General features: G+C 41.7%; 1 protein-coding gene and 1 long non-coding RNA gene across 3 annotated transcripts; both read right to left on the bottom strand.

Moving 5' to 3' along the window:
* Positions 1-2813: 2813 nt before the first annotated feature.
* Positions 2814-5096, bottom strand: LOC132473236 (uncharacterized). 2 transcript variants are annotated; one of them, XR_009529291.1, is made up of 3 exons: positions 4880-5096; positions 3807-3907; positions 2814-3691 (listed from the first exon to the last, which is right to left on the bottom strand). It is a non-coding gene; the product is annotated as an uncharacterized LOC132473236 (long non-coding RNA). The 2 variants fall into 2 exon arrangements; XR_009529290.1 differs by having other exon boundaries at positions 2814-3907.
* A 320-nt stretch (positions 5097-5416) lies between these two features.
* LOC132473401 (uncharacterized) lies at positions 5417-10333 on the bottom strand. Its single transcript, XM_060073506.1, has 10 exons — positions 8635-10333; positions 8140-8392; positions 7666-7997; positions 7456-7540; positions 7234-7368; positions 6969-7126; positions 6750-6858; positions 6243-6486; positions 5894-6050; positions 5417-5788 (listed from the first exon to the last, which is right to left on the bottom strand). Exons 1-10 carry the CDS (start codon positions 9169-9171, stop codon positions 5510-5512), a joined length of 2289 nt encoding a protein of 762 aa, XP_059929489.1. The 5' UTR covers positions 9172-10333; the 3' UTR covers positions 5417-5509.
* Between the last annotated feature and the right edge of the window lie 13943 nt (positions 10334-24276).

The following is a 24276-nucleotide window of genomic DNA, read 5'->3' as shown; positions in this document are numbered from 1 at the left end:
AGATGGATATCCATGTGAGGTACTGGCCCACGGACGACACCGACAGCCATGTCTTATCGCGGTACTATGGATCACAGTTCATGCTGGATCATTTTAATGTAAGTATTCCAAACAGTAAATTAATTGAATTGTGTGACGGACTTTTTCCCAAAAATCATATTCGAAGTTTGTTTGTTTATTAATATTAATATTCGAATATTTATTAATAATATTATGACCATTAAATTCCTTCAGTAAGACCTGGATTGGGCTTCGCGGGGTTTGTTTACCGGCGTTGCTATGGTTACCGGTCCTGCGTGTTCTGACGGTTTATTAGGTATCTAATAAATCGCTGTCTAATCAATACTTCATTCAATGCCTCTTCCGTGGTCATTACAATATTATGAGTAGACTGCGTCGGGTTCTCGCTCTCCCTCTTGGCCTGCCATAACAGGTTCGAATATTAAGGGCTGCCTAATATTTGTTTGAATTTTGATTTATTTGTGTGTGTGTGTGTGTGTGTGTGTGTGTGTGTGTGTGTGTGTGTGTGTGTGTGTGTGTGTGTGTGTGTGTGTGTGTGTGTGATCACTGTCAGCCGTGTTTACATGGACACATCTGATCCGCATAGTTGTGGAAGAACAGCTCAATCGGAATAGAAAAGGATCATATAATACGCCTCAATCGGAATACAATTATCTGTTCGTAAATCTGTTCGTCTGCTATAATCGACATGCATACACTTATTCCGATTAGTTTGGGGTTTAACTTAGGAAAGCTGCAGTAGTTCGCATTTGGTCCACTCCGCACTCCAAATTTGACCGCTGTCAAGGACGGTGGATTTATTGCCCGATTCATGTCTTTGTTATCACTCCGTAGTAGTTACAGTAGTCCGGTAACATATCAACCCCAGCGTGTCCGGTTGCTAAGCGACGGTCATGGGTGACTATGGGTGACACGGGTGGGTTAATGTGTTCGCGTATCGTCGTGTCCGCGCGCTTCCGAGATAACTTTGCAAGAGTACTACTACTGCTAGTACTACTACTGCTAGTACTACGGCTACGGTTGATGTGTATAAGTGACTCAATTATACACACTTTTTCTATCAAATAATTTTTCAGACATTTTTTGGGTCTTAATTTATGTATGTGTTGGTCTTAAAAAGTCTTAAAAAGTCTTAAATTTGACTTTAAAAATGGTGCAAGAACCATGATGGAGGAAGGCATTTAAGAGCCTTCGGTCCAAACTTCGCATGATAGAAACACATGCCGGAAGATCTCTGCGGGCCGGAAGACTGCTGGGGGTCAGAAGACTGCTGCCGACGAGAAGTGGTGGCAGCGACGAGCGTGGAGTCGTCCAGTGTCATAGGAGCAATGTGCGCGGGAAAAAACGCGGCCACACAGTGCCCTTGACCCGCCTGGAAAAATGTATCAGCTTCTTCAGCCAGCCTCCGACAGTCAGTGATCATGGTTGATGAAGAGAAAGTTCTCTCACGGACACGTCGGACAGCGAAATATTTGATTGAATCTTAAGGCATGATCATGGGAAAAGTACTGGCAGCAAAAGTTACCAAGAACACATTCGCCGAGACAATAGATTCACAAGATTCTTATAGGGAACATTAACATTGTGGGAAGGAAGTGGGAGTGACCTTAGGCCAAGTAAATGTGTAATACAATGGGTGGGTATTGGACATGTCTACAGGTTTGGCTCTAAACGAGTTTACACAACAAAGGAGTCAATCGATTGGCCTGGTCACAAAACCAGACTTACTGGCTCCAGTGGGAACTTGAATACGAATTAACTTAAGTTACAGGGAGAATGTATACAGTTCCTTCGAATGTAATAATTATATAAACAAGGTTAATATAATTTGTATGTGATTGTATATTTATAGTTATGATTGATATTTCCACGACAATGGTGTTGGCTAAAGCCGCCCTCACTTGGGAAGGCAGTTGACGCAGGAAAAGCTGAACAAAAAGAAAATCGGGTTCATGCTCACCCATGAGATCCAGCATACGGTCCATGAGCTCAAACGGTTTGCTGTCACCGAGCCCTTGAAGTGAGAAAAGCCTGCTGGCTCTCAGTGTCCGACAGTTCAAAGGTCTTTAACAGGTGGGCTTTGAGTGCCGCATACTTCTCCCTTGCCGGAGGATTTTTAAGGAGGCTCACCACTCTGGATGCTGTTGAATTTCCGAGAGCTGACACAACGTAGTAGTACCTCGTCGTATCCGCCGTGATCTCCCGCAACGCGAACTGCGCTTCGGTCTGGGCGAACCATGCTGACGCCGACGATTCCCAGAATTCGGGGAGCTTAAGAGTAACAGCGTTCGCGGTCATGGTCGTGTTGTATCCCTGGATACGTCCAGCAGACTAAAGTCGGGGTCACCAGTGTGGAAATTGCAATAGGGTGTATGCACTAAGCTGTGTGACGTACTTCCTGTTTCAAATAATACAGCTCGGTTGCTTCCGGTCTGTGTGTTTATCACGCTAGCCTGCTGACTTTGATACTGTAAACATGGATCAAGACCGCAAACATCTAAAAACTGGACCTTTTCAGAGGCAGGAGACAACCTAAGCAGAGCACTGCTGTGTCCCCCACTGTACAGCGTCAGCAAAATTCAACGGGGTATTAAGTTTTCATGGCTTTCCGAGCTAAACTGACGTGAGGAGTCGATGGATTGTGAACATACGCCGGGATGCATATGTCATCACCACTCACTCCAAGGTCTGTAGCAGACACTTTAGTCCCGACAAGTTGATTGAGCCAACTACTCCTCAGGGTCGAAGGAGACTTGCAAAAGGTGCCGTAGCGACCCTTTTTGAGTGGAACCAGTATACAGTCGAAACCCCAAGGCGCGGCGTGTGGGAGAGAGTTGATCGGTTCGTCGAAACTGCCCCTCCGGAAGATGAAGTTGATCTCCTATTCAACGATCAAGACTACTGCTCTCTCTGAACCGACTGCCATGGATATGTCCGCATCCGCTGCTGAAAGCGTCTCAAATGAAGTACAGGAGCTGAGAAAGGAGCTACAGGAGTTACGTCTCCAGCGAGAGTTTGGACTGCAGCGGTTTGCTGGCTCCGACGCAGACATCCGAATTTACACAAGGGAAGTCACTTTTTCACAGTCACATTTTTTGTATTAGTCTGTTATTAGCCTAGTCCCTACGTGACGGGGATATGTGTCAGTCAGGCACATTGTTGGTTAGAAAATAGCTTTACGTCACAGATTAATTTATAGTACTGTACCAAATTATTTCTTAATAGGTCTGTGAATGATTAATAGGACACAAGTAGTGGCATGTTGAGAGATGGTGTAATTGGAGTTGGGGATGTCCATGTCTTATCAGAATTTATATATATGAATGTGACCACACCAATAGTACAAAAACAAACAACATTTATAATACAGATTTGTGTAAAGACTTACAGAGACGTGTTTCCAGTTCAAGTCTACAAAAGTTTATTTTTAAATGGTTGAAAAAAGTCATGTTATTATTCTATGAGTTGAAAATAGGAGCACTGAAGTGCCAGCGCCAGAATGTGACCGTCTCCAACTCCACCAATGCTGGTCCTAGAACAAAATACTATTAAGAAACAATTGTAAAAATGTATGAATTGAACAGGTAACACCCTACTTATCTACATGCAAGTACACGGCAAACCACCAAACCGCGCCTCCCAAAGATACGGCCCGGACAAGAACACTACTCTAAAAAGAGAGCACAGAGAACACATTAGGGCATTGGATATCCACCCACATCAGGTTGTCTTACAGTAAGTTGGTGCAGTTATTGAACTGCACCCAAAGAGGAAACTAAACAAACCTGTCAGCTGAGTGCCAGGGATTAGTTACGACGCCATCCGGTAGAGCAACCGTTGCGTAGTGGCACAAGTCACAATACAGGTAAAAGGGAGGTGACTGAGGCTGAAACAGATATATGGGAGAAATACAGGTCACCGTGCTACATAATATATATATATATATATATATATATATATATATATATATATTATATATACGATAAAATCTTAATCTTAGTAGTTACTGTTGACATTATTTTGGTAACAATGTATACTTTTGATGTACACTTCTAATTGAAAATTTTTATGCGATGTCTTTTGTGAATAGATTTGCCAGCTACAACCATCTGATAGCTTTTTGGTCTTTGATTGAGCCTTCTCTACAAGATGGTCCGTGTTTCCAGAGCCAAATCAGCTGCCCAGAAAAAAGAAGTGGTCGCACCTGCACGTGCATCAACAGTACTTTATAAGTAGTTACAGATGTAATTATACGTGATGCAATTGACACGACAATAAATATCTTGTTTATTGAAAAGTTGTAGCCTTGTACTCATTACCTTGACTATATTAAATTGTGTGTGAAAAACAGGGAGGCATGAAAAACATTCAAGTTGGTGGCCCTTGAGGACTACACTTAGCTACTGCTTAACCGAACACCACTGAACAGGGATGAACACAGCTTCCTGCCTAGACTCAAACTGTGGTGCCTCGCTCTTCCCCATCGACCTGTAGCACAAGGCTCTCACGCTGACCTGCACTGTCAGCTTGTCTTTATTGGACACTGAATGAAATGACACATACAAATTCATTAAGCTTCAATTGTACTGGGTTACTCGCATCATCACATCTATAACATGTTACTACATGGAAAGAAACGTTAGGTAGCTAAGTAATGTTACTTTTATATACACAAAACCGTGGCTGTACTTAAACTATTATTACTCAACACAACAGGCAAACATCAAGGCTGATATAAAACACTCGTTAAGAAATCTTGTTGGCGTTTGCTGTTCCTGCATCGTAATACACGTTCGACAGTTAACTGACAGATTAGACTTTGACAGTAGCTAGCGTCTGTTAGACGTCGTTTTCTTACCTTCGTAGCTGTGAATGTAGGTCGAAGCATACAGCCTAAACCCCTTCTCCAATCTGCTTGTCGGAGTTTTTGTTTCCCGACATAAACGATGCACATTTGTGATATTTATTGTCGGCAGCTCCTGTAAACACCGGGTGTAGAACGTTGCCATCTTGGAACCGGAAGCTGATGAGCTGTATTACGGCGAATCAGGAAGTGCTTGTGCAAGTAGCCTATTAAGTGAAGAACACAACTTCGCACGTTGAGCACACAGCCGTGTGACTCGTTTATTTTGTCAAAGAGAATAACCGGAAATCAAAGCGTGCTGAAGGTAAACAAATCCCGCATGGGCTCTGACGTCATGAGACGCTCGTAATCCTTCAAAGGGACCGCGATCCCTGAACCACTAAGACAGTAAATGACATGCAGTAAACGACAGGGCTGCCAAGTTTCAGAAAATGACAAGAGTGAGACTTTAGAGTCAGAAGCGTTCGGCCGCCGACCAAAAAAATGTGCCTTTTTTAACAAAATACCTTAGGACTGATGTCCTCACCTCCATGCCAGCTGCTCTCTCTGCACTGTGGCCTCCTAACCTCTCTTAACCAGAAATTAACAAGACAAGAATTTTGACAAAATACATTTATTTGTCAATCATTTAGCATGTCTAACGTTGTAGGTGTTGGTGGCAGATTTTGATGCCTTGATGACAGAGGCAGGGGGCTCCCACTTAAAACAGTCTGGCTCAAGGCTCGCCATCTTCACGGTCATGATGGATGACAGAGTTCCCTCAAGAGCCAAACTGTTTCGGGTCTTGGTCTTATTTAGTCCAACCACAGAGAAAACTCGCTCTGCATCAGCATTGGAGTGAGGCATGACCAAGACCAACTTGGCAATACAAGACAGCCTGCCAAATCTGCTCATACCGGTCACCTTTGAAAAATGCACATAGGAAGCCTAATTACTCACAAGTATTTTTGTGTACTATTAAGTTGATTATGTCAATGGGTATTCCCATGAGTACAGAATAATTCTTACCTTGTTCTTCATTGATGCCATGTTCCCCCAAAATCTCTCAAAGTCAAACATTGCTGGGTCGTCGGGCATGGCAATGTCCATGGTCTGGTAGTCCAGAAACTCCTCACAAAGTTTGTCACGCTCTTCAGGTCCATTGTATGGGAGAAGTTCAGGAAATCTAAAAAGAAAAAAAATGTGCAGTGATCTGGTAAAGTAGTGTAACTGAAACAGGGGTTGTTTTTCAGATGTGGATCAAACAAGAAAATGTGCCTGGTCTTAAGCCTGCTCTACTTGCAAAGCATATTGAGATAACTTGTGTTAGGATTTGGCACTATAGATAAAATGTACTTTACTTGATAGCCCAACTTACCTGTCGACAAAGTAGAAGGCATCTTCCACTCCACACTCTGCTCTCTGCTGGACATCCAGAAACATGGCATGTTTAATCAGAGGCTCTTTCATGGGGAGTTTCTTGATGGCATACTCCACAGCCCTTTCCAGAAACGCCACTGCTGCCTTCTGGAACCTCTGCACTTGCTGCGGTGTAATGGCTCCTGCTTCAAGGAGCCTGTTGAGTGTAACTCGAGTAGTGAAGCCAATCACCAACTTTTCTCCTACAAGAGACACAAATCAACAACTGCAGGTCATTAACGATGCTGTATGCAGTAACATGTCAGTATGAGACGGGAACAAGACTGTGTTGAGTCACTTTAGTCACCATCAAAAACCACAATAGCCAACTTGAAAGCACCCCTTTAAGTATCTTCATCATATCAGTGATTGTGACGAGATGACTGCAGCCCTCTAACGAAAAGTGTGTTGAGTGAGATCAGTGAGTGGATAGTGCATGTGTAAAACCTGGACAATTACTAATCACCTGGCAGTTGGTTGGATGGCTCCTTAAAGCATATTTCATGCAGTTCCCGGTGCTGCAATGCTGCGGGCTTCAGAAACTTTGAGAGCAGCTTGCGGATAAAACCCCTCATCTAAAAATGTCAGAAAAGATTTACAAATTTACATTTATTTCCTGCTAATAAAAAAGGAACAAAGATAGAACATCATACTAGCAAACTGTATCCCAACGGTTCCAATTTACCTCATCATGTAGTAGGAAGATTGACGACTTCTCTCTCTGGAGGAGGAGGTTGAATGTGGAGAAGACTGGAAAAGTTGCTTGAAAGAACAGTAGGTACACCTCTGTAATTGAGTCAGAGAATGCCACCACAAGCCTCCTGAACCTTGGCTGTTTGTCATCTGTGGGAAAAAGAGAGAAAAAAATGGTTGTGCATACTACATACTTTATTTACTTTTCAGTCTGCTCTAATAACCATGCATTTGCATCATTAAAATGTGATGCCTACTTAATGACTTGAAGTAGCTGGCCAGTGGCTCATACTGCTGCAGGATACGAGTCAAACACTTCTCCAGGCTCAACCATCGAACAGAAACGTGCATGAGCATTTCCATATACTCACTTCCATGGAGCTCACAGAATTCTAGGACAAGAATGGAACATCTTAATGCCAATTTGATCAAAGTATTATAGATTTAATTTGTACTACATTGGGACTGCACACACATACCTGTTAGGTAACCTTTGCGATTGGTGCTTCCTTTAAACCAATATCCAACATCCACAGCGAGATCCTCTGGATCAAATCCACACACCTGCAAAATACATGATTATTTATAGTCACAAGACATTGTTGTCATTGGTTCATGACCGCACAGCATAACAACCTGTTTGACGTGACATTAGGCATAAGGCATACGGAGGGTCTTAAGCAACTGACCTCCAAAAAGGCCTGGCCAGCCTGTTTGGCAGTGTTGTGGATGATGTGACAAGGGCACCCATGGATGTAGATACTGCCATGTTCTTGATGAGCTCTGGATGCGATGGAGTTCCTTGCTCCTGTATTGACAGGGGCATTATCAACTGACAGACTGACACAGTTTCTCCATGGTATGGCGTTTTTCTGCATGGCCTCATCCATCTTCTTGTAGATGACTTCAGCTGTGCCGCAGTTTGGCCCGCTGGTGGGGCACATATCCAGGAACCTGTGGACAACTTTGCTGAGATCACTGTCATATACCCGCACAGTGAGCGGGTTCATCTTCTCACGTCCTGTAACGATAGGTACATATATGATATATGTCAGATTAAAGGTACACATCAGACTGAAATTGTTTGTGTGTTTGTTCTGATTAATATAATACATTAATTAATATCTAAAATGGGTGCTGGAAAATGTGGAAAATGTAATGACCTGTATCATTTGATCCATCTGTGATCAACGTGAAAGGATTGGTCCTCATCTTCATGACCAGTTCCTTTCTAAAGTGAGGAGCCACTGCTTCATTTATTATGCAGGACATTTTTGTGCGGGCAGCCTTGAAGCTCTGTGCAGTAGGGGAATCTTTGAAGCATTCTTTCAGCAATGGGCTGAAGTGATCGGCTACTGCAAATGGCACATTGTGTTCCACCATCGACACTGCTAACTTTACCTCAGCTCTCCTTGTCTGCAACAGAAAGGATGTAATTAAAGAGCAAATCATGCAAAAACATTAATAAAATTGAATGAATGTCTTAGCAGCAGACTCAAGGTCCATAGGAAAACACTATTACATACAAAAATAAACTAATAAGAACAGTTCAAATGAACATCAGATTAGCTAGGCATTTGTTTCATTTACTATGTATTTATGCTCATATAACCTACAAGTGCAATTCAGCTACTAGCAGCGGGTATAACGCCTAGTACCTTGACTTCCTGAGATGTCATGCCACCAACAGTGGCTGGGCCATAATATGGTGCAATGCTGGCTGTTGACTGTGCTGCCTGTTCTTTTGAACGATGTATTTTGCTTTTGATATGCCTTGCGACATCAGCCTTGCCTTGATGGGCACAGCTGTTCTCATGTCGGCAAACAGAGCACCAATAGTAGGCGGTGGTTGTGCCTACACTAATGAAGGGCCATTCTGCTGTCCACTCCCTTTTAAAAGTGCACCTGTAGAGGGCTGCTCCACTTTTGGCCTTCTGCTTCTTCCCTGAATTTATTCTTATCTCCACATTTTTTTCTGCTGGCTCTTCTGTCTCTGTGTTTTCAATTTGTATACAATCAAAATCTTCGCCCTCACTGTCCTCAATCTCTTCTGATCTCGCTTTATCTTCCATTTCTTCTGTGCCCTCTGCACTCTCATTTTCCGGGGGTGCATAAGGGGGGGCTGGCACTGCCCAGAATGACAGCAGATCTCTCTGTGGGCTCTTCCTCTTACCTAGCATCGTCTTACCTAGCATCTATCAAAAGATAGCTACATGTTAGTGTTTTATTGAATACTGTATTAAAGGCCCCAATGGGTCCATTTGGTTCTATTTGTACAGTTACAGTTATGTGCTATAAATGTCATATCTGTATGATTCCAATCATTGTAAGCCTTTTTATAATCATGTAAATTGTAGCACTTCATGCGCATGTCCTGTCAACAATGTATTTCACGTAGGCCTATGTGTAGAACCTATTTAGTCTGGCTGATCTGACATAATAACCTGCAGTGAAAAAGAGGTCAACTCTAGCTCCGCCTCAAAGAAGGGGGCGCGCGAGAGCCCACAGGGCGGCAAAAATGGAAGACTACAGCGAACTGCACAGCTGGCTAACCAGTGGCAAGTGCTAACGTTAGCCATTAACGGAATTATGAATGAATAACGGTCTTATCTCTATATTAGAACGTGACGTAAATTACTATGAATTAACACAACTCGTAGAAATAAAACTTAGATCACTTAAACATGTCTATCACAGCATGAGAAAACGTAGTAATTGTTTTCGAGGGTGTACGGAAAAGCATAAGGGTTTCTATGGGATAACTGTATAACAGCTGTACTAGCGACCTGTCACAATGGTTGCCTTTCCCCCGGGACGAACACTTGAATTGATTTTATTGGTGAGCTGATTTTGAGAAATCAAACTATGCTGCTACCTAGTTATGCTGGCTAACTAACACGAAGAGTTCAGTAATGTATTACCTTACGTTTTTATACATAATGCTGTTATGAAATATGAAAACAACCAGTAGAAACATCTCTGTGTATAATGTATATTTGAAAGAAGGCGATTGATGTAGGCCTACTTACCCTTCTTGAACATGTTGCAGAATGCAGTCCAGAAGTCAAATTTGGCACTTTATACAAAGACGCTCCACCAAGACGCTCCACCAAGACGCTCACACGCGCAGGTCGCGGGAGATTGTTTACAAACTGTCAAACGTATACATCGCAAAGTGGACACCGCGCGACTACATAACCACTCGAAGCCGCGAGGACCAAAGCTTATTATCATGAGAAAAAAAAATAGAGTAATGAATGGGGAAATAAGCGTGAGAAATGGCAAGTGTGGCGTGTGGTGTGAGAATGGGTCAAATTGCGTGACTGTCACACTCAAAGCGTGAGGCTTGGCAGCCCTGAAACGACAACACAATTGAAAGAACAACACATAACAAAATACTGTAGGTGAATTATGTTACACTCACTACAATAGACCTATTTATCAATGATTTTTATTTATATTAATTGGGACAGGTATCAGTTAATTCCAACTGCGCAGGATGCCTGGGACTTTCTGTACTCTGAGTTAACACAAGTAGTGGATAAACATGCTCCATGGAAAATGTCAAAGGTCAAGGGACGACATCTTCCTTGGATAACTGCTGATCTTCTAAGCCTTTTTAGACAGAGGGACAAGGCCTGGGCCAAATTTCGGCAGACAAGGGATAACGCTTACTGGGAAACATACAGGAAACTAAGGAACCTTTCCAAGACAATGACCCGCAACGCAAAATCGGATTACTATAAGGAATGTCTCTCCAACCAGTTTAAAAATCCTAAACAATTCTGGAACGCTTTAAAATCCATAATAAATACCTCTGATAAAAGCCCTATCAATAAAATACGTGATGATAATGCGATAATTCATGACCCTCTCTCAATTGCTCAAGTGTTCAGTCAGCATTTCTCCACAGTCTGTTCTGGCTCAATATCAGATTTTTCTTACAATCAGTGTTCTAATAATATGTCTGCCTGTCATAGTACCTTCTCATTTAATAAAATTACACCTCAAGAAGTCCAGAATGCCATTAAACAACTTAGTCTGAGTAGTGGTGCTGGCCTTGATGGAATTGAATCAAGATATATTAAATTGGCCTCCCATATCCTTATGTGTCCTCTAGCTGATTGGTTGAACCTGTCTTTTTCTACCTGTGAGATACCAACAATGTGGAAATACGGTCTGTCCGTCACGCCCCTTTCACCCTTGCAGCTGGGCTGCGTCAGGTGATTAGTGGAGCCTTTAAGTTGGCTGAGCACTGTTCACCTGTTGCCAGATTGTCTTCGCTGTTAGGTTCATGCAAGTCTCTCCACCAGATCCTGCCTGTCCTCGACTACGTTCCCCGCCTCGTCCTTCTGGATCCTCGTTCGCCTGTCTCCTGTCCCGGCTTCCCGACCCTGCCTGTCCCCGACTACGTTCCCCGTCTCGCCCCTCTGGATCCTCGTTCGCCTGTCTTCTGTCCCGGTTTCCCGATCCTGCCTGTCCCCGACTACTTTCTCCGCCCCGTCCCCGTTGATTTGCTTGACGAAGTAAAGATCGGAATATCATTGTATTTGCTTGTCTCCGAGTCGTGCTTTTGGGTTCTAATCTGCCAGTCTCCTCAGTAGAGCATGACACACGTATTACGCCAATTCACAAAGACGGCAACGTCCATGATCCAAATAATTATAGTCCAATATCATTAATCTATACTGTCACAAAAGTCTTTGAAAAAATAATTTTTAATCAAATATCACATTATCTTAAAATAAACATTGTCCTCTCACCTTTTCATTCTGGATTTAGACCTAATTACTCAACAACCACTGCATTTGTTAAGTTGACTAATGATATATTTTCAGCATCTGACTCTGGTGATCTCACAGGAGCCATTATTGATCTGAAGAAGACTTGATTTGGTGGACCACTATTTACTTTTAGACAAGCTTTATGCAATTGGTTTTTCGTAAAATGTACTTCTCTGGTTTAATTCTTATTTTCATAATAGAAAGCAATGTGTTGTTCTTCAGGGATGTAAGTCTGATTTTTTGTACAACAAAGGGGTGTACCCCAAGGTTCAACACTTGGACCTCTTCTTTTCTCCATTTTTATTAATGATCTTCCTGTGATTTGTTCTAAAACTTCAGTTCAACTTTATGCTGATGATACTGTCCTTTATGCCTCTAAATCTAATATTTCACAGATACAAAATGCTCTTCAATTGGACTTTGATATCGTTCAAAACTGGCTCTCATCTTACAGACTTCTGCTCAATAAAACAAATTCGTATTCCATGGTCTTTGGTACAAAACATAATCTAAAAACAAAATCTAATAATTTAATAATAACATGTAATGATGGTATGAATCTGCTTAGAGTTGAACAATTTAAATATCTAGGTTTATGGCTTGACTCAGAACTTACCTTCAAACCTCACATTGACTATATGCTTCGTAAAATCAACTTTGGTACTGGTGTATTATTTCGATCTAAGAACTGTTTTACATCTAATGTTCGAAAGAAACTTGCCTTATGCCCCGTTTACACCATCCCGCTAATGGCCGCTATTGGCCGATGGACCACCGATGGAATGTGCCACCGACCCCGGAAGTCGGGGTGATTCGGGTGACATCGGGCTAAAAATGTATGATCGGGTCCATTTATCGGGGTAGCATTTACACATTCCCGATGTTATAACGATAACATAACGATTTATGCCAGGGAAGACACCCGAAGTGCGTTTGGCGTCATTTGACGTCATTTCGGGAGAAGGCCAAGGGGAGACTGGTTTAGACTGATGTTTATTTATATATTTATTTATATTACAATAGCGATTTTATAATAATAGAACGCCGGTTCTAAATGGGCGAAGTACCCCTTTAATTATAAAAGTAGGTGTAAACAGGGCATTACAACTTATTGTACAGTTTTTTGGTTACGCTGATGTAGTATATCTAAATGCATCTAAAACCAATCTTCTACCTCTCAACACAGCATATAACTGTCTTTGTAGATTTGTTCTTGGTTGTTCATTTTACACTCATCACTGTATCATGTATAACACACTCAAATGGCCCGCACTCAATATAAGAAGACATATCCACTGGCTACAGTTTATCTTTAAATGTATACACTGCAATTAACCTGCTTATTTACAAAAAAATTTGATTCCATATTCCTCAACATATCAATTACGACACTCATCTCAGTACTTCTTTTCCATCCATACAGTGTATAAAACAATTGGTAAAAAAGCATTTATGTTCAAAGCGCCATCGGACTGGAACAATCTCCCTTCAAACATACGATCACTGACATCTTCTCATAATTTTAAAAATGCCCCGTCTTATTTTGAGTTAAACTGCATGTGTTTCTACGGTGCCCCTCTGGTGACATGGGTGAATATTTACTAATTCGTGCCCACGAAATAATAATTCCTGCCCACGAAATAATAATTTGTGCCCACGAAATAATAATTTGTGGCCACACATTAATAATTCGTGCCCACTAAATAATAATTTGTGGCCACGAAATAATAATTCGTGCCCACGAAATAATAATTTGTGGCCACAAAATAAATAATTCGTGGCCACAACATAATAATTCGTGGCCACATAATAATAATTTGTGGCCATTAATTAGTAGCCTATGTTGTGGCCACGATCAAACTAGGAGCTTGTCGGCTGTAGGCCTATACGTTGGAGAACTTGGAGAACATGGAAAACTTAGAATTAATTTTGTTTTATTTTCATTTAGGGATGGATTATAATCAAATACTTAAGTCACTCGCGGTTAGGCATGGAGTCATAATTAGCAAGAGACACCTAATGCGGCTGCTAAAAATGCATGGCTTGACGCGCAAAGTATATGCTGATCTCGGGGAAGTAATAGATTTCATTATTCAGCAGTTGAAAGGACCTGGGAGACTTCACGGATACAGATGGATGCACCAAAAGTGCTTGTCAAATGGCATTCGTGCAAAAAAGGAAGATGTTCGTATTATTCTTTCAGCCTTGGACCCTGATGCATCGGCCATTCGTCGTTCCAGAAGACTCAGCAGTAGACAGTGTTTTGCCGCAGGACCCAACTACATCTGGCATATAGATGCTTATGATAAATTAAAGCCACATGGGATCTGCATCAGTGCATTGATGGCTTTTCGCAGAAAATCATATGGCTGAAATCCGCCTACACAAGTAGCGACCCAAGCATCATAGGGGGTTACTTCATAGGGGCCGTTGAGGCGTTTGGTGGCTGTCCCCGAATTGTCCGCACTGATTTAGGGACGGAATGTGGTTGTCCGAGATATCCAGACTTACCTGCGCAGCAGTGATGTTGACAGTAGAGCAGGTGAAAAAAGCTACATTGCAGGAGCAAGTACTTCAAATCAGAGGATTGAAAGTTGGTGGAGTATTTTGCGCAAAGACAGCATTGTACTGGATAATGGATACAGTATCCAGTACTGAATGCAACTCCTGGGAGAAATGAAAGACGAGGGCCTGTGTATTGGGGACTACCTGGACAAATCCCTTGTGTAGTTTTGCTTTCGGAACATTATTCAGGTGAGTTTGAAAGTATGTGGGCCTAAGAAATGACAATTTGCTACAATGTAAAGTAGTGAGTGAACAGCTTGTATAACAGTGTACATTTACTGGGGTAGCTTAAAATGTGGGTAAGCTTATCTTAATTTCTCAATAATCGTGTCTACTTTCTTTCATGTTGGTCTGGTAGGACGAGCTAGATGAGATTAAGAGGGTCTGGAACGGCCACCGCATCCGGCCAACCAATAATCCCAACGTACCCAGTGGGATCCCTGATGTGATGTTCACTGTACCACAGCTCTGGGGTACTGAGGACTTTATTGTTCCACATAGTGATCTTGATGTCTGCAAAGAGGCTTGCAAATTCCTCTCAGCTGTCCCCTGCGATGAAGATATATTTGACCTGTGTACTATGATCATGTCAGAGTCTGGCCTTACTTTCCCGAAAAACATTTCAGAAGCTCAAGAGTTTTACTTGACAATTTGTGTGGCTCTTCGCTCCCTCATATTTAACTGAGCAGCCTATTGACAACTAAATGATTGAAGCTACACCCCAGGCATGTCTTAAGACTTCAAATAGAAAAGGTAGGGGCATAGTCTTCAATGAAAATACTAGATTTTGGTGACCTGTGAAAGGTCAAATTGTATTGTCATACAGAGCACATAATGAACTGGTTAGATTATTCAGACGGTTTCTTTAATCTATTTCTGTTTTGTTTTCAACTGCAACTCTTAACACTGAGGTCAATCAACCTTTTATGTTGATAAATTGACTGACTTGGCTCCTATCTGTGCTGGCGACTCTTTGGAATTACACATATAGTTACAGTATGCCCTACTGTGAAAGCCTCACATATGAACAGCTACAATATGATTCAACAATTGCAAAAACATGTTAACACTCCACCTGTAATATGACCAACGATTCTGGAAGTGAAATACAACTCATTACCGATTCCATTACTAAAATATTGGTTCAATGATAACTATTTAAACCTGGGTTAATTAAAGCATGGGTTAACAAATGTATGGTGACACTCAGTGGTCAGTGAATGATTTACTTCACATATTCCTATCAATCTTCAAATGTTATGAGTGTATTTGAATGGACATTTGTTATATATTTTTTGAATAAAATGACAATCAAATATCAAAAATGAAATCAATATAATACAATCATTCAAGGGCTTTTTTCACATATTTAAAGAACATGGAGAGTTCCAAGCACATGGACAATATATAAACTTACAACATAGAACACTATGAACGGACATGAAGTGGCAGAACATAACACATTGCCTTTGTAACTGGTATGCATGTCAGGTAACTAGTTTGAACTGTAATGCAGATTATATTCAGTGAATGTATAAGCAACGCACATTTTTTAAATCTTTACAAGAACCATGAATGAATTTGCAAAACAAATATATAGAAAAAAGCAAATGTGAACGCATAGGTAAAAGATGTACCTGTGTGTGTGTGTTTGTCTGTCTATGTGTGCAGTCATATTAGTGGGTGCATCCGTGCATGGAATAAGATGAGCCTTTAAGAACAGCAGACCAATACAACAATAAAAAGAGTTTGCAACATGTAATAGGTGTGCCTATGTGTGCAGTCTTATTAGCGGGTACATTGGTGCATGGAATTAAATGTGAAAGACCTGCTTAGGTTTGAGTCACACAATGTCCATTACCCAAACTGAGCTTCTCAAAATGAGGTCAAAGTCATTACGGAGGTCTGGGTAATTCTGATAATTGATCGGCAACATTAGCTGGCACCCACACGTCTGCCCCTGTGGGCAACACTGGAAATCAGACGTTTGAATAAACTCCACCTTAATTCTCTGTCCGAAAAGGACATCTGCTCCTGTGCAGAATCTAAGAAATGATCTCGCATTCCCCTACATACCTTTTCAAATTTCTTGCTGCTGAGTTTTGGACGGCCGTCATTTGTGTTGGGAATATCAGGAGGTCCCCGTGGGCACAAGGTGTCTGCCAGCGTTTTTAAAATTCGTCTCCAACATTTGATCACAAACATCGGCGTCTGGATCAACGTCTTGTGACCCAACTGTGAGATAAGTACTGTAATGTTATCTTCAGTGGCCAGGTGGTGGCAATCGTGCGCATCCAACACATCTAAAAGAGCATCACGATCAACTGATTGGAAGGAGCTCAGTGCTTGCTGAAGTACTCATGTCGCCTTTTTTTGAGACATATTTCAAAAAGTTCTCTGTGACACTGCTGTAAGTGGTTCCGTACAGTGCTTCTTCCAAGAATGGGAGTGGGAGAAGGAGTGGGAAATAACTGACAGATGTCCATCCTTTGACCAGGATGCTTGCGATTGCTTGCCATTTCTCCGCTTGATATTCATGCCGAATGTAGGGTGTCTTGACGTTGGTGCCCAATGTAAATTTGCTGTAGAAGTCAGGCAGTCTCTAAGTACACCCGAGCCCTCACCTTCTTCCAGCTGTCCATTTGGGAGTTTCCTTTTCACATGAATGTCTTTATTCATTACTTCAGGGTCCACAAACGCCATCATTAGGTCTGCAAGGCAGTGACCCCTACGCACAACAATGACAAGGACTGGCTTTGAATCCTCCCACGGAAAGGTGTCCTCCAAGAGAACAGGATCTGTCATTGAAGCTTGTCCCATAAATGTTACTTCACGATCATCCTGGACATGGGTGAGGTTCTGCACATCTGAAACTGTTGTTTCTTGGTCTGGTCTGTTGTTTTGGTTGTCGTCTGTTGTGTTGGTTGTTTGATTTTCTTGTTCTTGATATGTAACTTCACTATCATCCTGGACATCGGTGGGGTTCTGCATCTGCACATCTGAAACTGTTGTTTCTTGGTCTGGTCTGTTGTTTTGGTTGTCGTCTGTTGTGTTGGTTGTTTGATTTTCTTGTTCTTGATATGTAACTTCACTATCATCCTGGACATCGGTGGGGTTCTGCATCTGCACATCTGAAACTGTTGTTTCTTGGTCTGGTCTGTTGTTTTGGTTGTCGTCTGTTGTGTTGGTTGTTTGATTTTCTTGTTCTTGATATGTAACTTCACTTTCATCCTGGACATCAATGGGGTTCTGCATCTGCACTGTTGTCTGATTTTCTTGTTCTTGATGCACCACTTCGTGTGACTGCTGCCTTGGTGATGTTCTCTTGGTGCATAGGTACAATCTAATTATTTTTAGTTTATTTTTTTCATATAGTTCTTGAATTGAACACTGAGACAATCTTGTTCTGGGCAAAGTCACACATATGCCGGACGCATTCTGTCAGTTTAAGAGACTTGTAGGAACCATTTGGAAAAAAAAGTATCTCTGCATCTTTCTGGAGGTCTCCGATTGTTGCAAAACTGTCTGCACAGACATGCCGGGTCCAACCCCCTCTTTTGGTTCGCACCTGTTTAAAGGCATTCATATTTTCAGAGAAGTGAATCCAACCAATTTCTACTCTTCTGAGTGTTTTCTTTGCATTTTTGTTACCCTTTAATGTCCCCCAAGACAATTGTCTCTTCTTAGTAGGCATATCTGGGGAAGAGTACTTTGCTCTTACTCTTTCTAGATGTCCTTGTGTAGATGCTCCAGCGGCAGGTTGTGAGTGTAGATGTTCCTGCGGCAGATTGTGAATGTCTGCGGCAGAACGCGACAGCAGCCAGTCTGTCCCCATAATGGGGGATGTACTTGGAGAGATCCTCTGACATCAATGTCAGTACTGAAGAATCAATCTGCAAAATACAAAGTGATATGTTAAAAGGATTAAAATTCTACTGGCAAAGGTGCAATGAAACCTGCCGCGGGACGAATGAAACATCGCTAAAAAATCCATCCTGGCTGAACTAAAGAAAATCCAACTTCAAACATGGAAAACTGGTCAGTAAATATTACAGTCACAGATTCAGAGACAACTGACCAGACATATTGAGGATATAACTTCCACGTGATATCAACAATCGACAATGTCATCATTCTTACAGTACAAACATATGAAATTACAGCAAGCATGATTTTCCATTTACATTCCTTGAAAATAGCATATATGTATATACACAATTTGTTCTTGATTACCTTAAAGATGTTGTATGACGTAAACGAGAAATGGGCCACTTTCAAGAGTAAATCGTAGTATGTGATTTTCAAAAGTAAATCGTTATGTGACATGCACGTTTTGTACGTTCTGGCAGTAGAAATATTTCATAAGCCTTTTCTATTTCGAGGACGACAGGTCAAAAAAAAAAAAGGTTTACCACTAGATATCCTCTGTATACTTTCTAAGACTTTGTTAAGAATTTAACAGTTCTTAAACGTAACAGAGAAAGCAGTTTATTTATTTACAGTTTGGTCCCAGAATAAATTAACATTTTCTTCAGAATACTTTGTCTTTTTTCAGTTTATCCAGAATGTCTTGTTCAATTCCTCGGTCCTCCAGATACTCCAGCAAGCCATTTTGTCCTTCCATGTTACCTGAGTCCAAATGTCATCAGACCAAAAAACAATGGTTATTAGGGAGGTGATAGGATTGTGCAGGTTCAGGGTAGGGTAATGACACTATACCAGATGGTATATCAGTAAGAATATATGAAGGAGGAGAGAAGTACGGTGGCGCTGAGCATTCACCAAATAAAAAAAAGTTTCACAGCTAATGTAGCCGTTAGCACACTCAGGATCTCGTAATTACGAGATAATATCTCGTAATTACGAGATAAGGATCTCGTAATTACGAGAAAAGATCTCGTAATTACGAGATAAGGATCTCGTAATTATGAGATAAGATATCATATTTACGACATAAGGATCTCGTTTACGAGAAAAGGATCACGCCTCTCATTCATCAATAACGTTGCTGGCTAGCTGCAGGCCGGCACAGATGACGCTATCCGACGCTATCGTATTTAATCTCCTGCTCGGGTTGAGGCATTGGGAAATATTGATTTTCCTTAAAAGTGAGGAGGGCATTAATATAAGTATGTCAACATTGCGCAGACATCTGAAGTCATTGGCCGGCAAAGATGACGCTATCCGACGCTATCGTATTTTATTTCCTGCTCGGGTTGAGGCATTGGGAAATATTGATGTTCCTTAAAAGTGAGGGCATTAATATAAGTATGTCAACATTGCGCAGACATCTGAAGTCATCATGGATTAAAGTTCTCCGTCGCTACGACGGATTTCCGTCATTTGGAGTTCACAGAGGCCACTTGTGAGATCAATGTAGATCCGAGGAGTTTTTTTTTTGGCCGGTAAAATTGTCAAATTATATAGTGAGTATTTAAAGGGTCTACCGTTAAAATTGACTGAAAACACAAGCATTTTAATGTACATCCCGATTATATATTAAATATATTATATACAAATATATATATATACACACAATTTTCGCGCCACATCTTACGTCTCTTTGTTGTGTTAGTGTTGAGTGTCAGAGCGAAAGTTAAGCTAGTATGAACTCCCTTATAATGATTGACGGCTCTGATGTATCGGATATTGATAAAACACAAAAAAATTAATGGAGATGGGCATGGCTGATGGAAACGGGGAACGATGGCAAGGCTTACGGTACATGGTGCAAAAAAATTCAACAACCAGGTGCGTGTTTTTGTGTGATATGCCACAAAAAAATTCTGTATGGCAATAATGGCAAAAAAGTGCTAATTCGCCATCAGGCTGACGCTTCTCACAAGGCTGCCCTTCGCGGTCTCCAAAACACATCCTCACTGCCTGGTGCCACAACAACGACATCGGAGGCGCAACAATCCATGGCCGATCGTGCGTGCAACCAGAAAGTATGCATATGTTCGTTTATTGCGGAACATGACCTGTCACTGACCATCGCCCAACCACTAGTCGACCTCATAAAGTCGTGTGCAGAAGACCGGCGCGCACTGTCGAGACTGTCAATGTCCAACTCCCATGCGTCCTATATGTGCACACACGGTATTGCCGCTCATCAGAAAGCGAAAATAGCACATATACTGAAAACACGTATGTTTTCGTTAAATGCCGACGAGGCAACAAATGGCAACAGGGACAGGATATTAAATGTTCTTGTTCGCTACTTTGATGAAGACATGGGGAAGGTTTTAACTCAGCACCTGGCCTCAAGAAAAGTCAACATTGCAGATGCCTCAACCCTCAAACAAGAACTGACTGATATTCTTCAGTCCTACAGCCTGAACTGGGATCAGGTTGTTGGTCTGTTATTGGACAATTGCAATGTTATGAGGGGGAAAAAGTCTGGCGTAGAGACACAAGCCAGAAGAGAAAACCCATCACTCCTGGACATCAGCGGAGATACCGTTCACATGGTCTCAAATGCAGCCAAGGCCCTTTTGGATCCTTTCCAAGGATTTGTGGAAGAATTTTGCTCTGATGTCTACTATGATATCCAAAAATTCCCCAAACAGAAGGAATTTTTTTCAGAGTTTCAGTCCTTACTGCATTTGGAAAACAAGAGCCTGATACGTCCTATCAGCAACAGGTTCCTGCAAATGCTGGAAGTGTGCAACAGGGTGCGGGAGATTATGGACCCATTGATTGTGCATTTCTACGGTTTCCTGTCCCCTCAGGAGCAACACAAACACAGGTGAGATTCATTCTTTTTTATATTAGGGATGTAATCTTCATCTGCCATGTAGATTTAAACATGGGCTATAATTAATTTTACTCCGGTTTAGCGGCTCCGTGTATTCACAAATAATTCAGGAATACGCGTAAGAAATGACTAGATACAGGCGAAACTGTTCATGTGAACTGTATACAAACTGTGCAATGAAGCAGGCACAGCAGCGATGACCTAGCAACGGAGACGTTTTCCAGTCCCGTCAAAGCTTATGGAGATCGTGGAGTTTCCCAAACTGAATAAATACTGCACATATAAGCACTAAACTGCTTTGTTAGTTCAGTCTTGTAGTGACTAAGATATCTGCTGAAAAACATATTTTTCCATGGACAGATGGCGAGAGTAAGCAAACCTACAGGACATTTTGTGACAGCGACACTGCCCGTCCCTCATCTTCTGCATTATCCATTCATATATTCTTATTCAATTATTATCCCCAACTTTATACTACAATTTGTCTTTACTAGTAGGCCCAATTTGCATCACAGCCAAGCCTAAGTGACATTTCTTAATAACCTACATGTGGGTGTGGGCGGATGTGATTTAGAGCCAGTCACCAAAGTTTAATAGGGATGAAATACATTTTGTTCTTTTAACACTGAACTTATTTTTAGGCCCACATATACTATATTTATGTATTATAACGTTTATGTTATATCATGATATTATGCAAACTCTTGAAATAAGTCAGAACAAATATATAGCTTTTTCAGGTGTGTTGTCTGCCCTAATCTAATGTGTAGAATGCCTTTTATGATGCAGATGGCTCCTGAACCAGGTTCTTGACAAGCATCAAGTGACACCCGATGAGAGGGCCAGGATCATTCTTCTCCGACAGCAAATGGCAAAATCTGCAAGGACTGGAACAGTGTTCAACCAAAACCGGAAGAGACGCATCTGTGTGCAGCTCTTCTCAGAGTTCGACAAGCTCACAGTCTTGATAGATCTTTACAGAGGTATGTTGAGTCACTTTTCTTTTTTGAGTGGCCTGGTCAGAGTCCTGTTCCTAGATTAAATTATGCAGTAGCTCATGCAACTTTGTCTTATACCACATATACCACCCTAAATAGCTTATAACTGTTATGTTATCAAAACAGGAAAGGGGTAAAATACTTTTCAGTGTTGTTTTTTGAAAGTATGAAAGTATTTAGCTCCTGTGATCATTCACCCACTTTTCTAATCAGGTTCTAATCTGATTTTCAGGTGTGCTTCCAACATTCCAGGTGTTCCTGAAGAAGTTGCAACATGAGAAACCCATGCTCCATGTGTTGCATGCTGAGATGGTGTTGCTGGTCAGGGAACTCCTCTCTAAATTCATGAAGCCTGAAGCCATCTCCATGAGGGTAAATGATTTGCTGAAGCTTGATGTCCAGAACAGAGAGCTGCAGTACCCTGACAAAAAGTTGTCTGTGGGGAGATACAGCTTCTTTGCCCTGAACAAGGCTAGAGTGGAGAAGAAGATCTGGGTTCAGAACATCTACAGCTCTCTCAGAGTAGGCTACATCAAGGCAGCAACATTCCTCCTGAAAAACCTTCCACTGAGGAATCACACCATCACCTCTTTGTCTGCGCTGGCACCATCAATGATTCTCGAGGAATCTGTCCAAGGAGCATTCAACACCCTAGCCAAAGCTTTGCCAAATGTGGTTAAATCAGAGGAGCTTGGTCAACTGGATGATGAGGTGCGAGCCTACCAGATTGACTCAGATCTTGGGGCACAGGCCAAGTGCTATGAAGAAATGTTGATGTTGACTGGTGGAGTAAAATACTTGCAAGCAAGACACCAGGAGGAGGGTTGAGATTCCCTGTCTTGGGGAAGTTGGTAAAGGCTGTTCTGTCATTGTTCACTGGCCCTCTTATTGAAGGATCATTTAACATCATGGATGACATCATTGAGAATGATAGGGTCAGGTTGAACATTGAGACATATGAAGGCTTAGCCATCATCAAGTCCCACATGAAGGCAACAGGGACAACAGCATCCAAAATGGAAATTAGCCCTGCACTGAGGAGTTCTTGCCTGTCCTCTTATGAGCGATACCAGAACCATTTGCAGAAGAAGAAGGAGATCATTAACAAACAAAAGGAAAGGAAACTGAGAGAAGCTGTGAAGGTCCTTTCAGCAGTTAGAATAAGAAAAGTAAAGAAAGGTTCCACCTCTTCTGCTGCTGCTAGAGCCTCCTCCTCCACCCCTGGACCCAGAGCCACTGCAGCCACAGCCTCCTCCTCCTCCTCCTCCCTCACCACTCCTGGACCCAGAGCCACTGCACCCACAGCCTCCTCCTCCTCCCTCACTACTCCTGGACCCAGAGCCACTGCAGCCACAGCCTCCTCCTCCTCCCTCATCACTCCTGGACCCAGAGCCACTGCACTACTACCACTAAAACGTGCATTCGGTGTAACCAAGCTTCAAGCATATGGTTTTGTTGCCAAAAAGCAGAAAAAATGAGCCTTTTTGCAAAGTTGCACTTGTTGTTGCAATTGTTATTTAATTCTGGTGTTGTTTGTTTGATGCTTGTTCTGTTTGTTGTTCATTGTTTTAATAAGATAAATCCTGGTGCTGTTTGTTGTATTTTTTTATTTCTATTTTCTTATATATAAAAGGTTTACTTGAAATAAAACATGTAATGAAAAGTTATGTAGATGCTTGATTTTTTTAGAGAGTAAAATATGAGACAAGCTTTGCAAAAAAAAATCTTAGAGTCTAATTGAAAAGACAACAAAAAAATTGCAATAGATGCAAAAGAACAGCTGTTTAAAATCCTCCTCCTGTAAAACAGTATTGGTCAAGCATTTAAACGTGATGGCTGCATTTGGTGCTGACGTCTTATGCATTTGTATTTCTTAAGCAGGTGTCAAGTAACCTAACCTGGAACATGTTTCACACACTGCACGTGACTTGGCTGTAGCGCGAATAAAATTTCAGTCAGAAGATTTTTTTTCACTTTAATCCCTGCAGTCATTGGCCGGCAAAGATGACGCTATCCGACGCTACCGTATTTTATTTCCTGCTCGGGTTGAGGCATTGGGAAATATGGATGTTCCTTAAAAGTCAAAAAAAAAAAAAGCCCAATCGGACCTGCTACAAGTGGCTCTCTTCCTGCAGGAGCAGTTGAACCAGTACGGGATGCTTGTTCCATCATTTGATCTGCCAAAGCCCCTCGAAT

This window comes from Gadus macrocephalus, chromosome 15, assembly GCF_031168955.1.
Source record: "Gadus macrocephalus chromosome 15, ASM3116895v1".
NCBI classification, from domain to species: Eukaryota; Metazoa; Chordata; class Actinopteri; order Gadiformes; family Gadidae; genus Gadus; species Gadus macrocephalus.
The sequence above is the reverse complement of the archived record's forward strand: the minus strand, read 5'-3'. Positions and strand labels throughout refer to the sequence as shown.

Excerpts from the sequence above, each read along its gene's own strand:
- LOC132473401 (XM_060073506.1), bottom strand. The coding sequence starts at position 9,171 with ATGCTAGGTAAGACGATGCTAGGTAAGAGGAAGAGCCCACAGAGAGAT. Across the intron at positions 7,998-8,139 it reads AGATGGATCAAATGATACAG|GACGTGAGAAGATGAACCCG; the intron begins GTCATTACATTT and ends CTATCGTTACAG. Across the intron at positions 6,487-6,749 it reads GCCATCCAACCAACTGCCAG|GAGAAAAGTTGGTGATTGGC; the intron begins GTGATTAGTAAT and ends TGTCTCTTGTAG.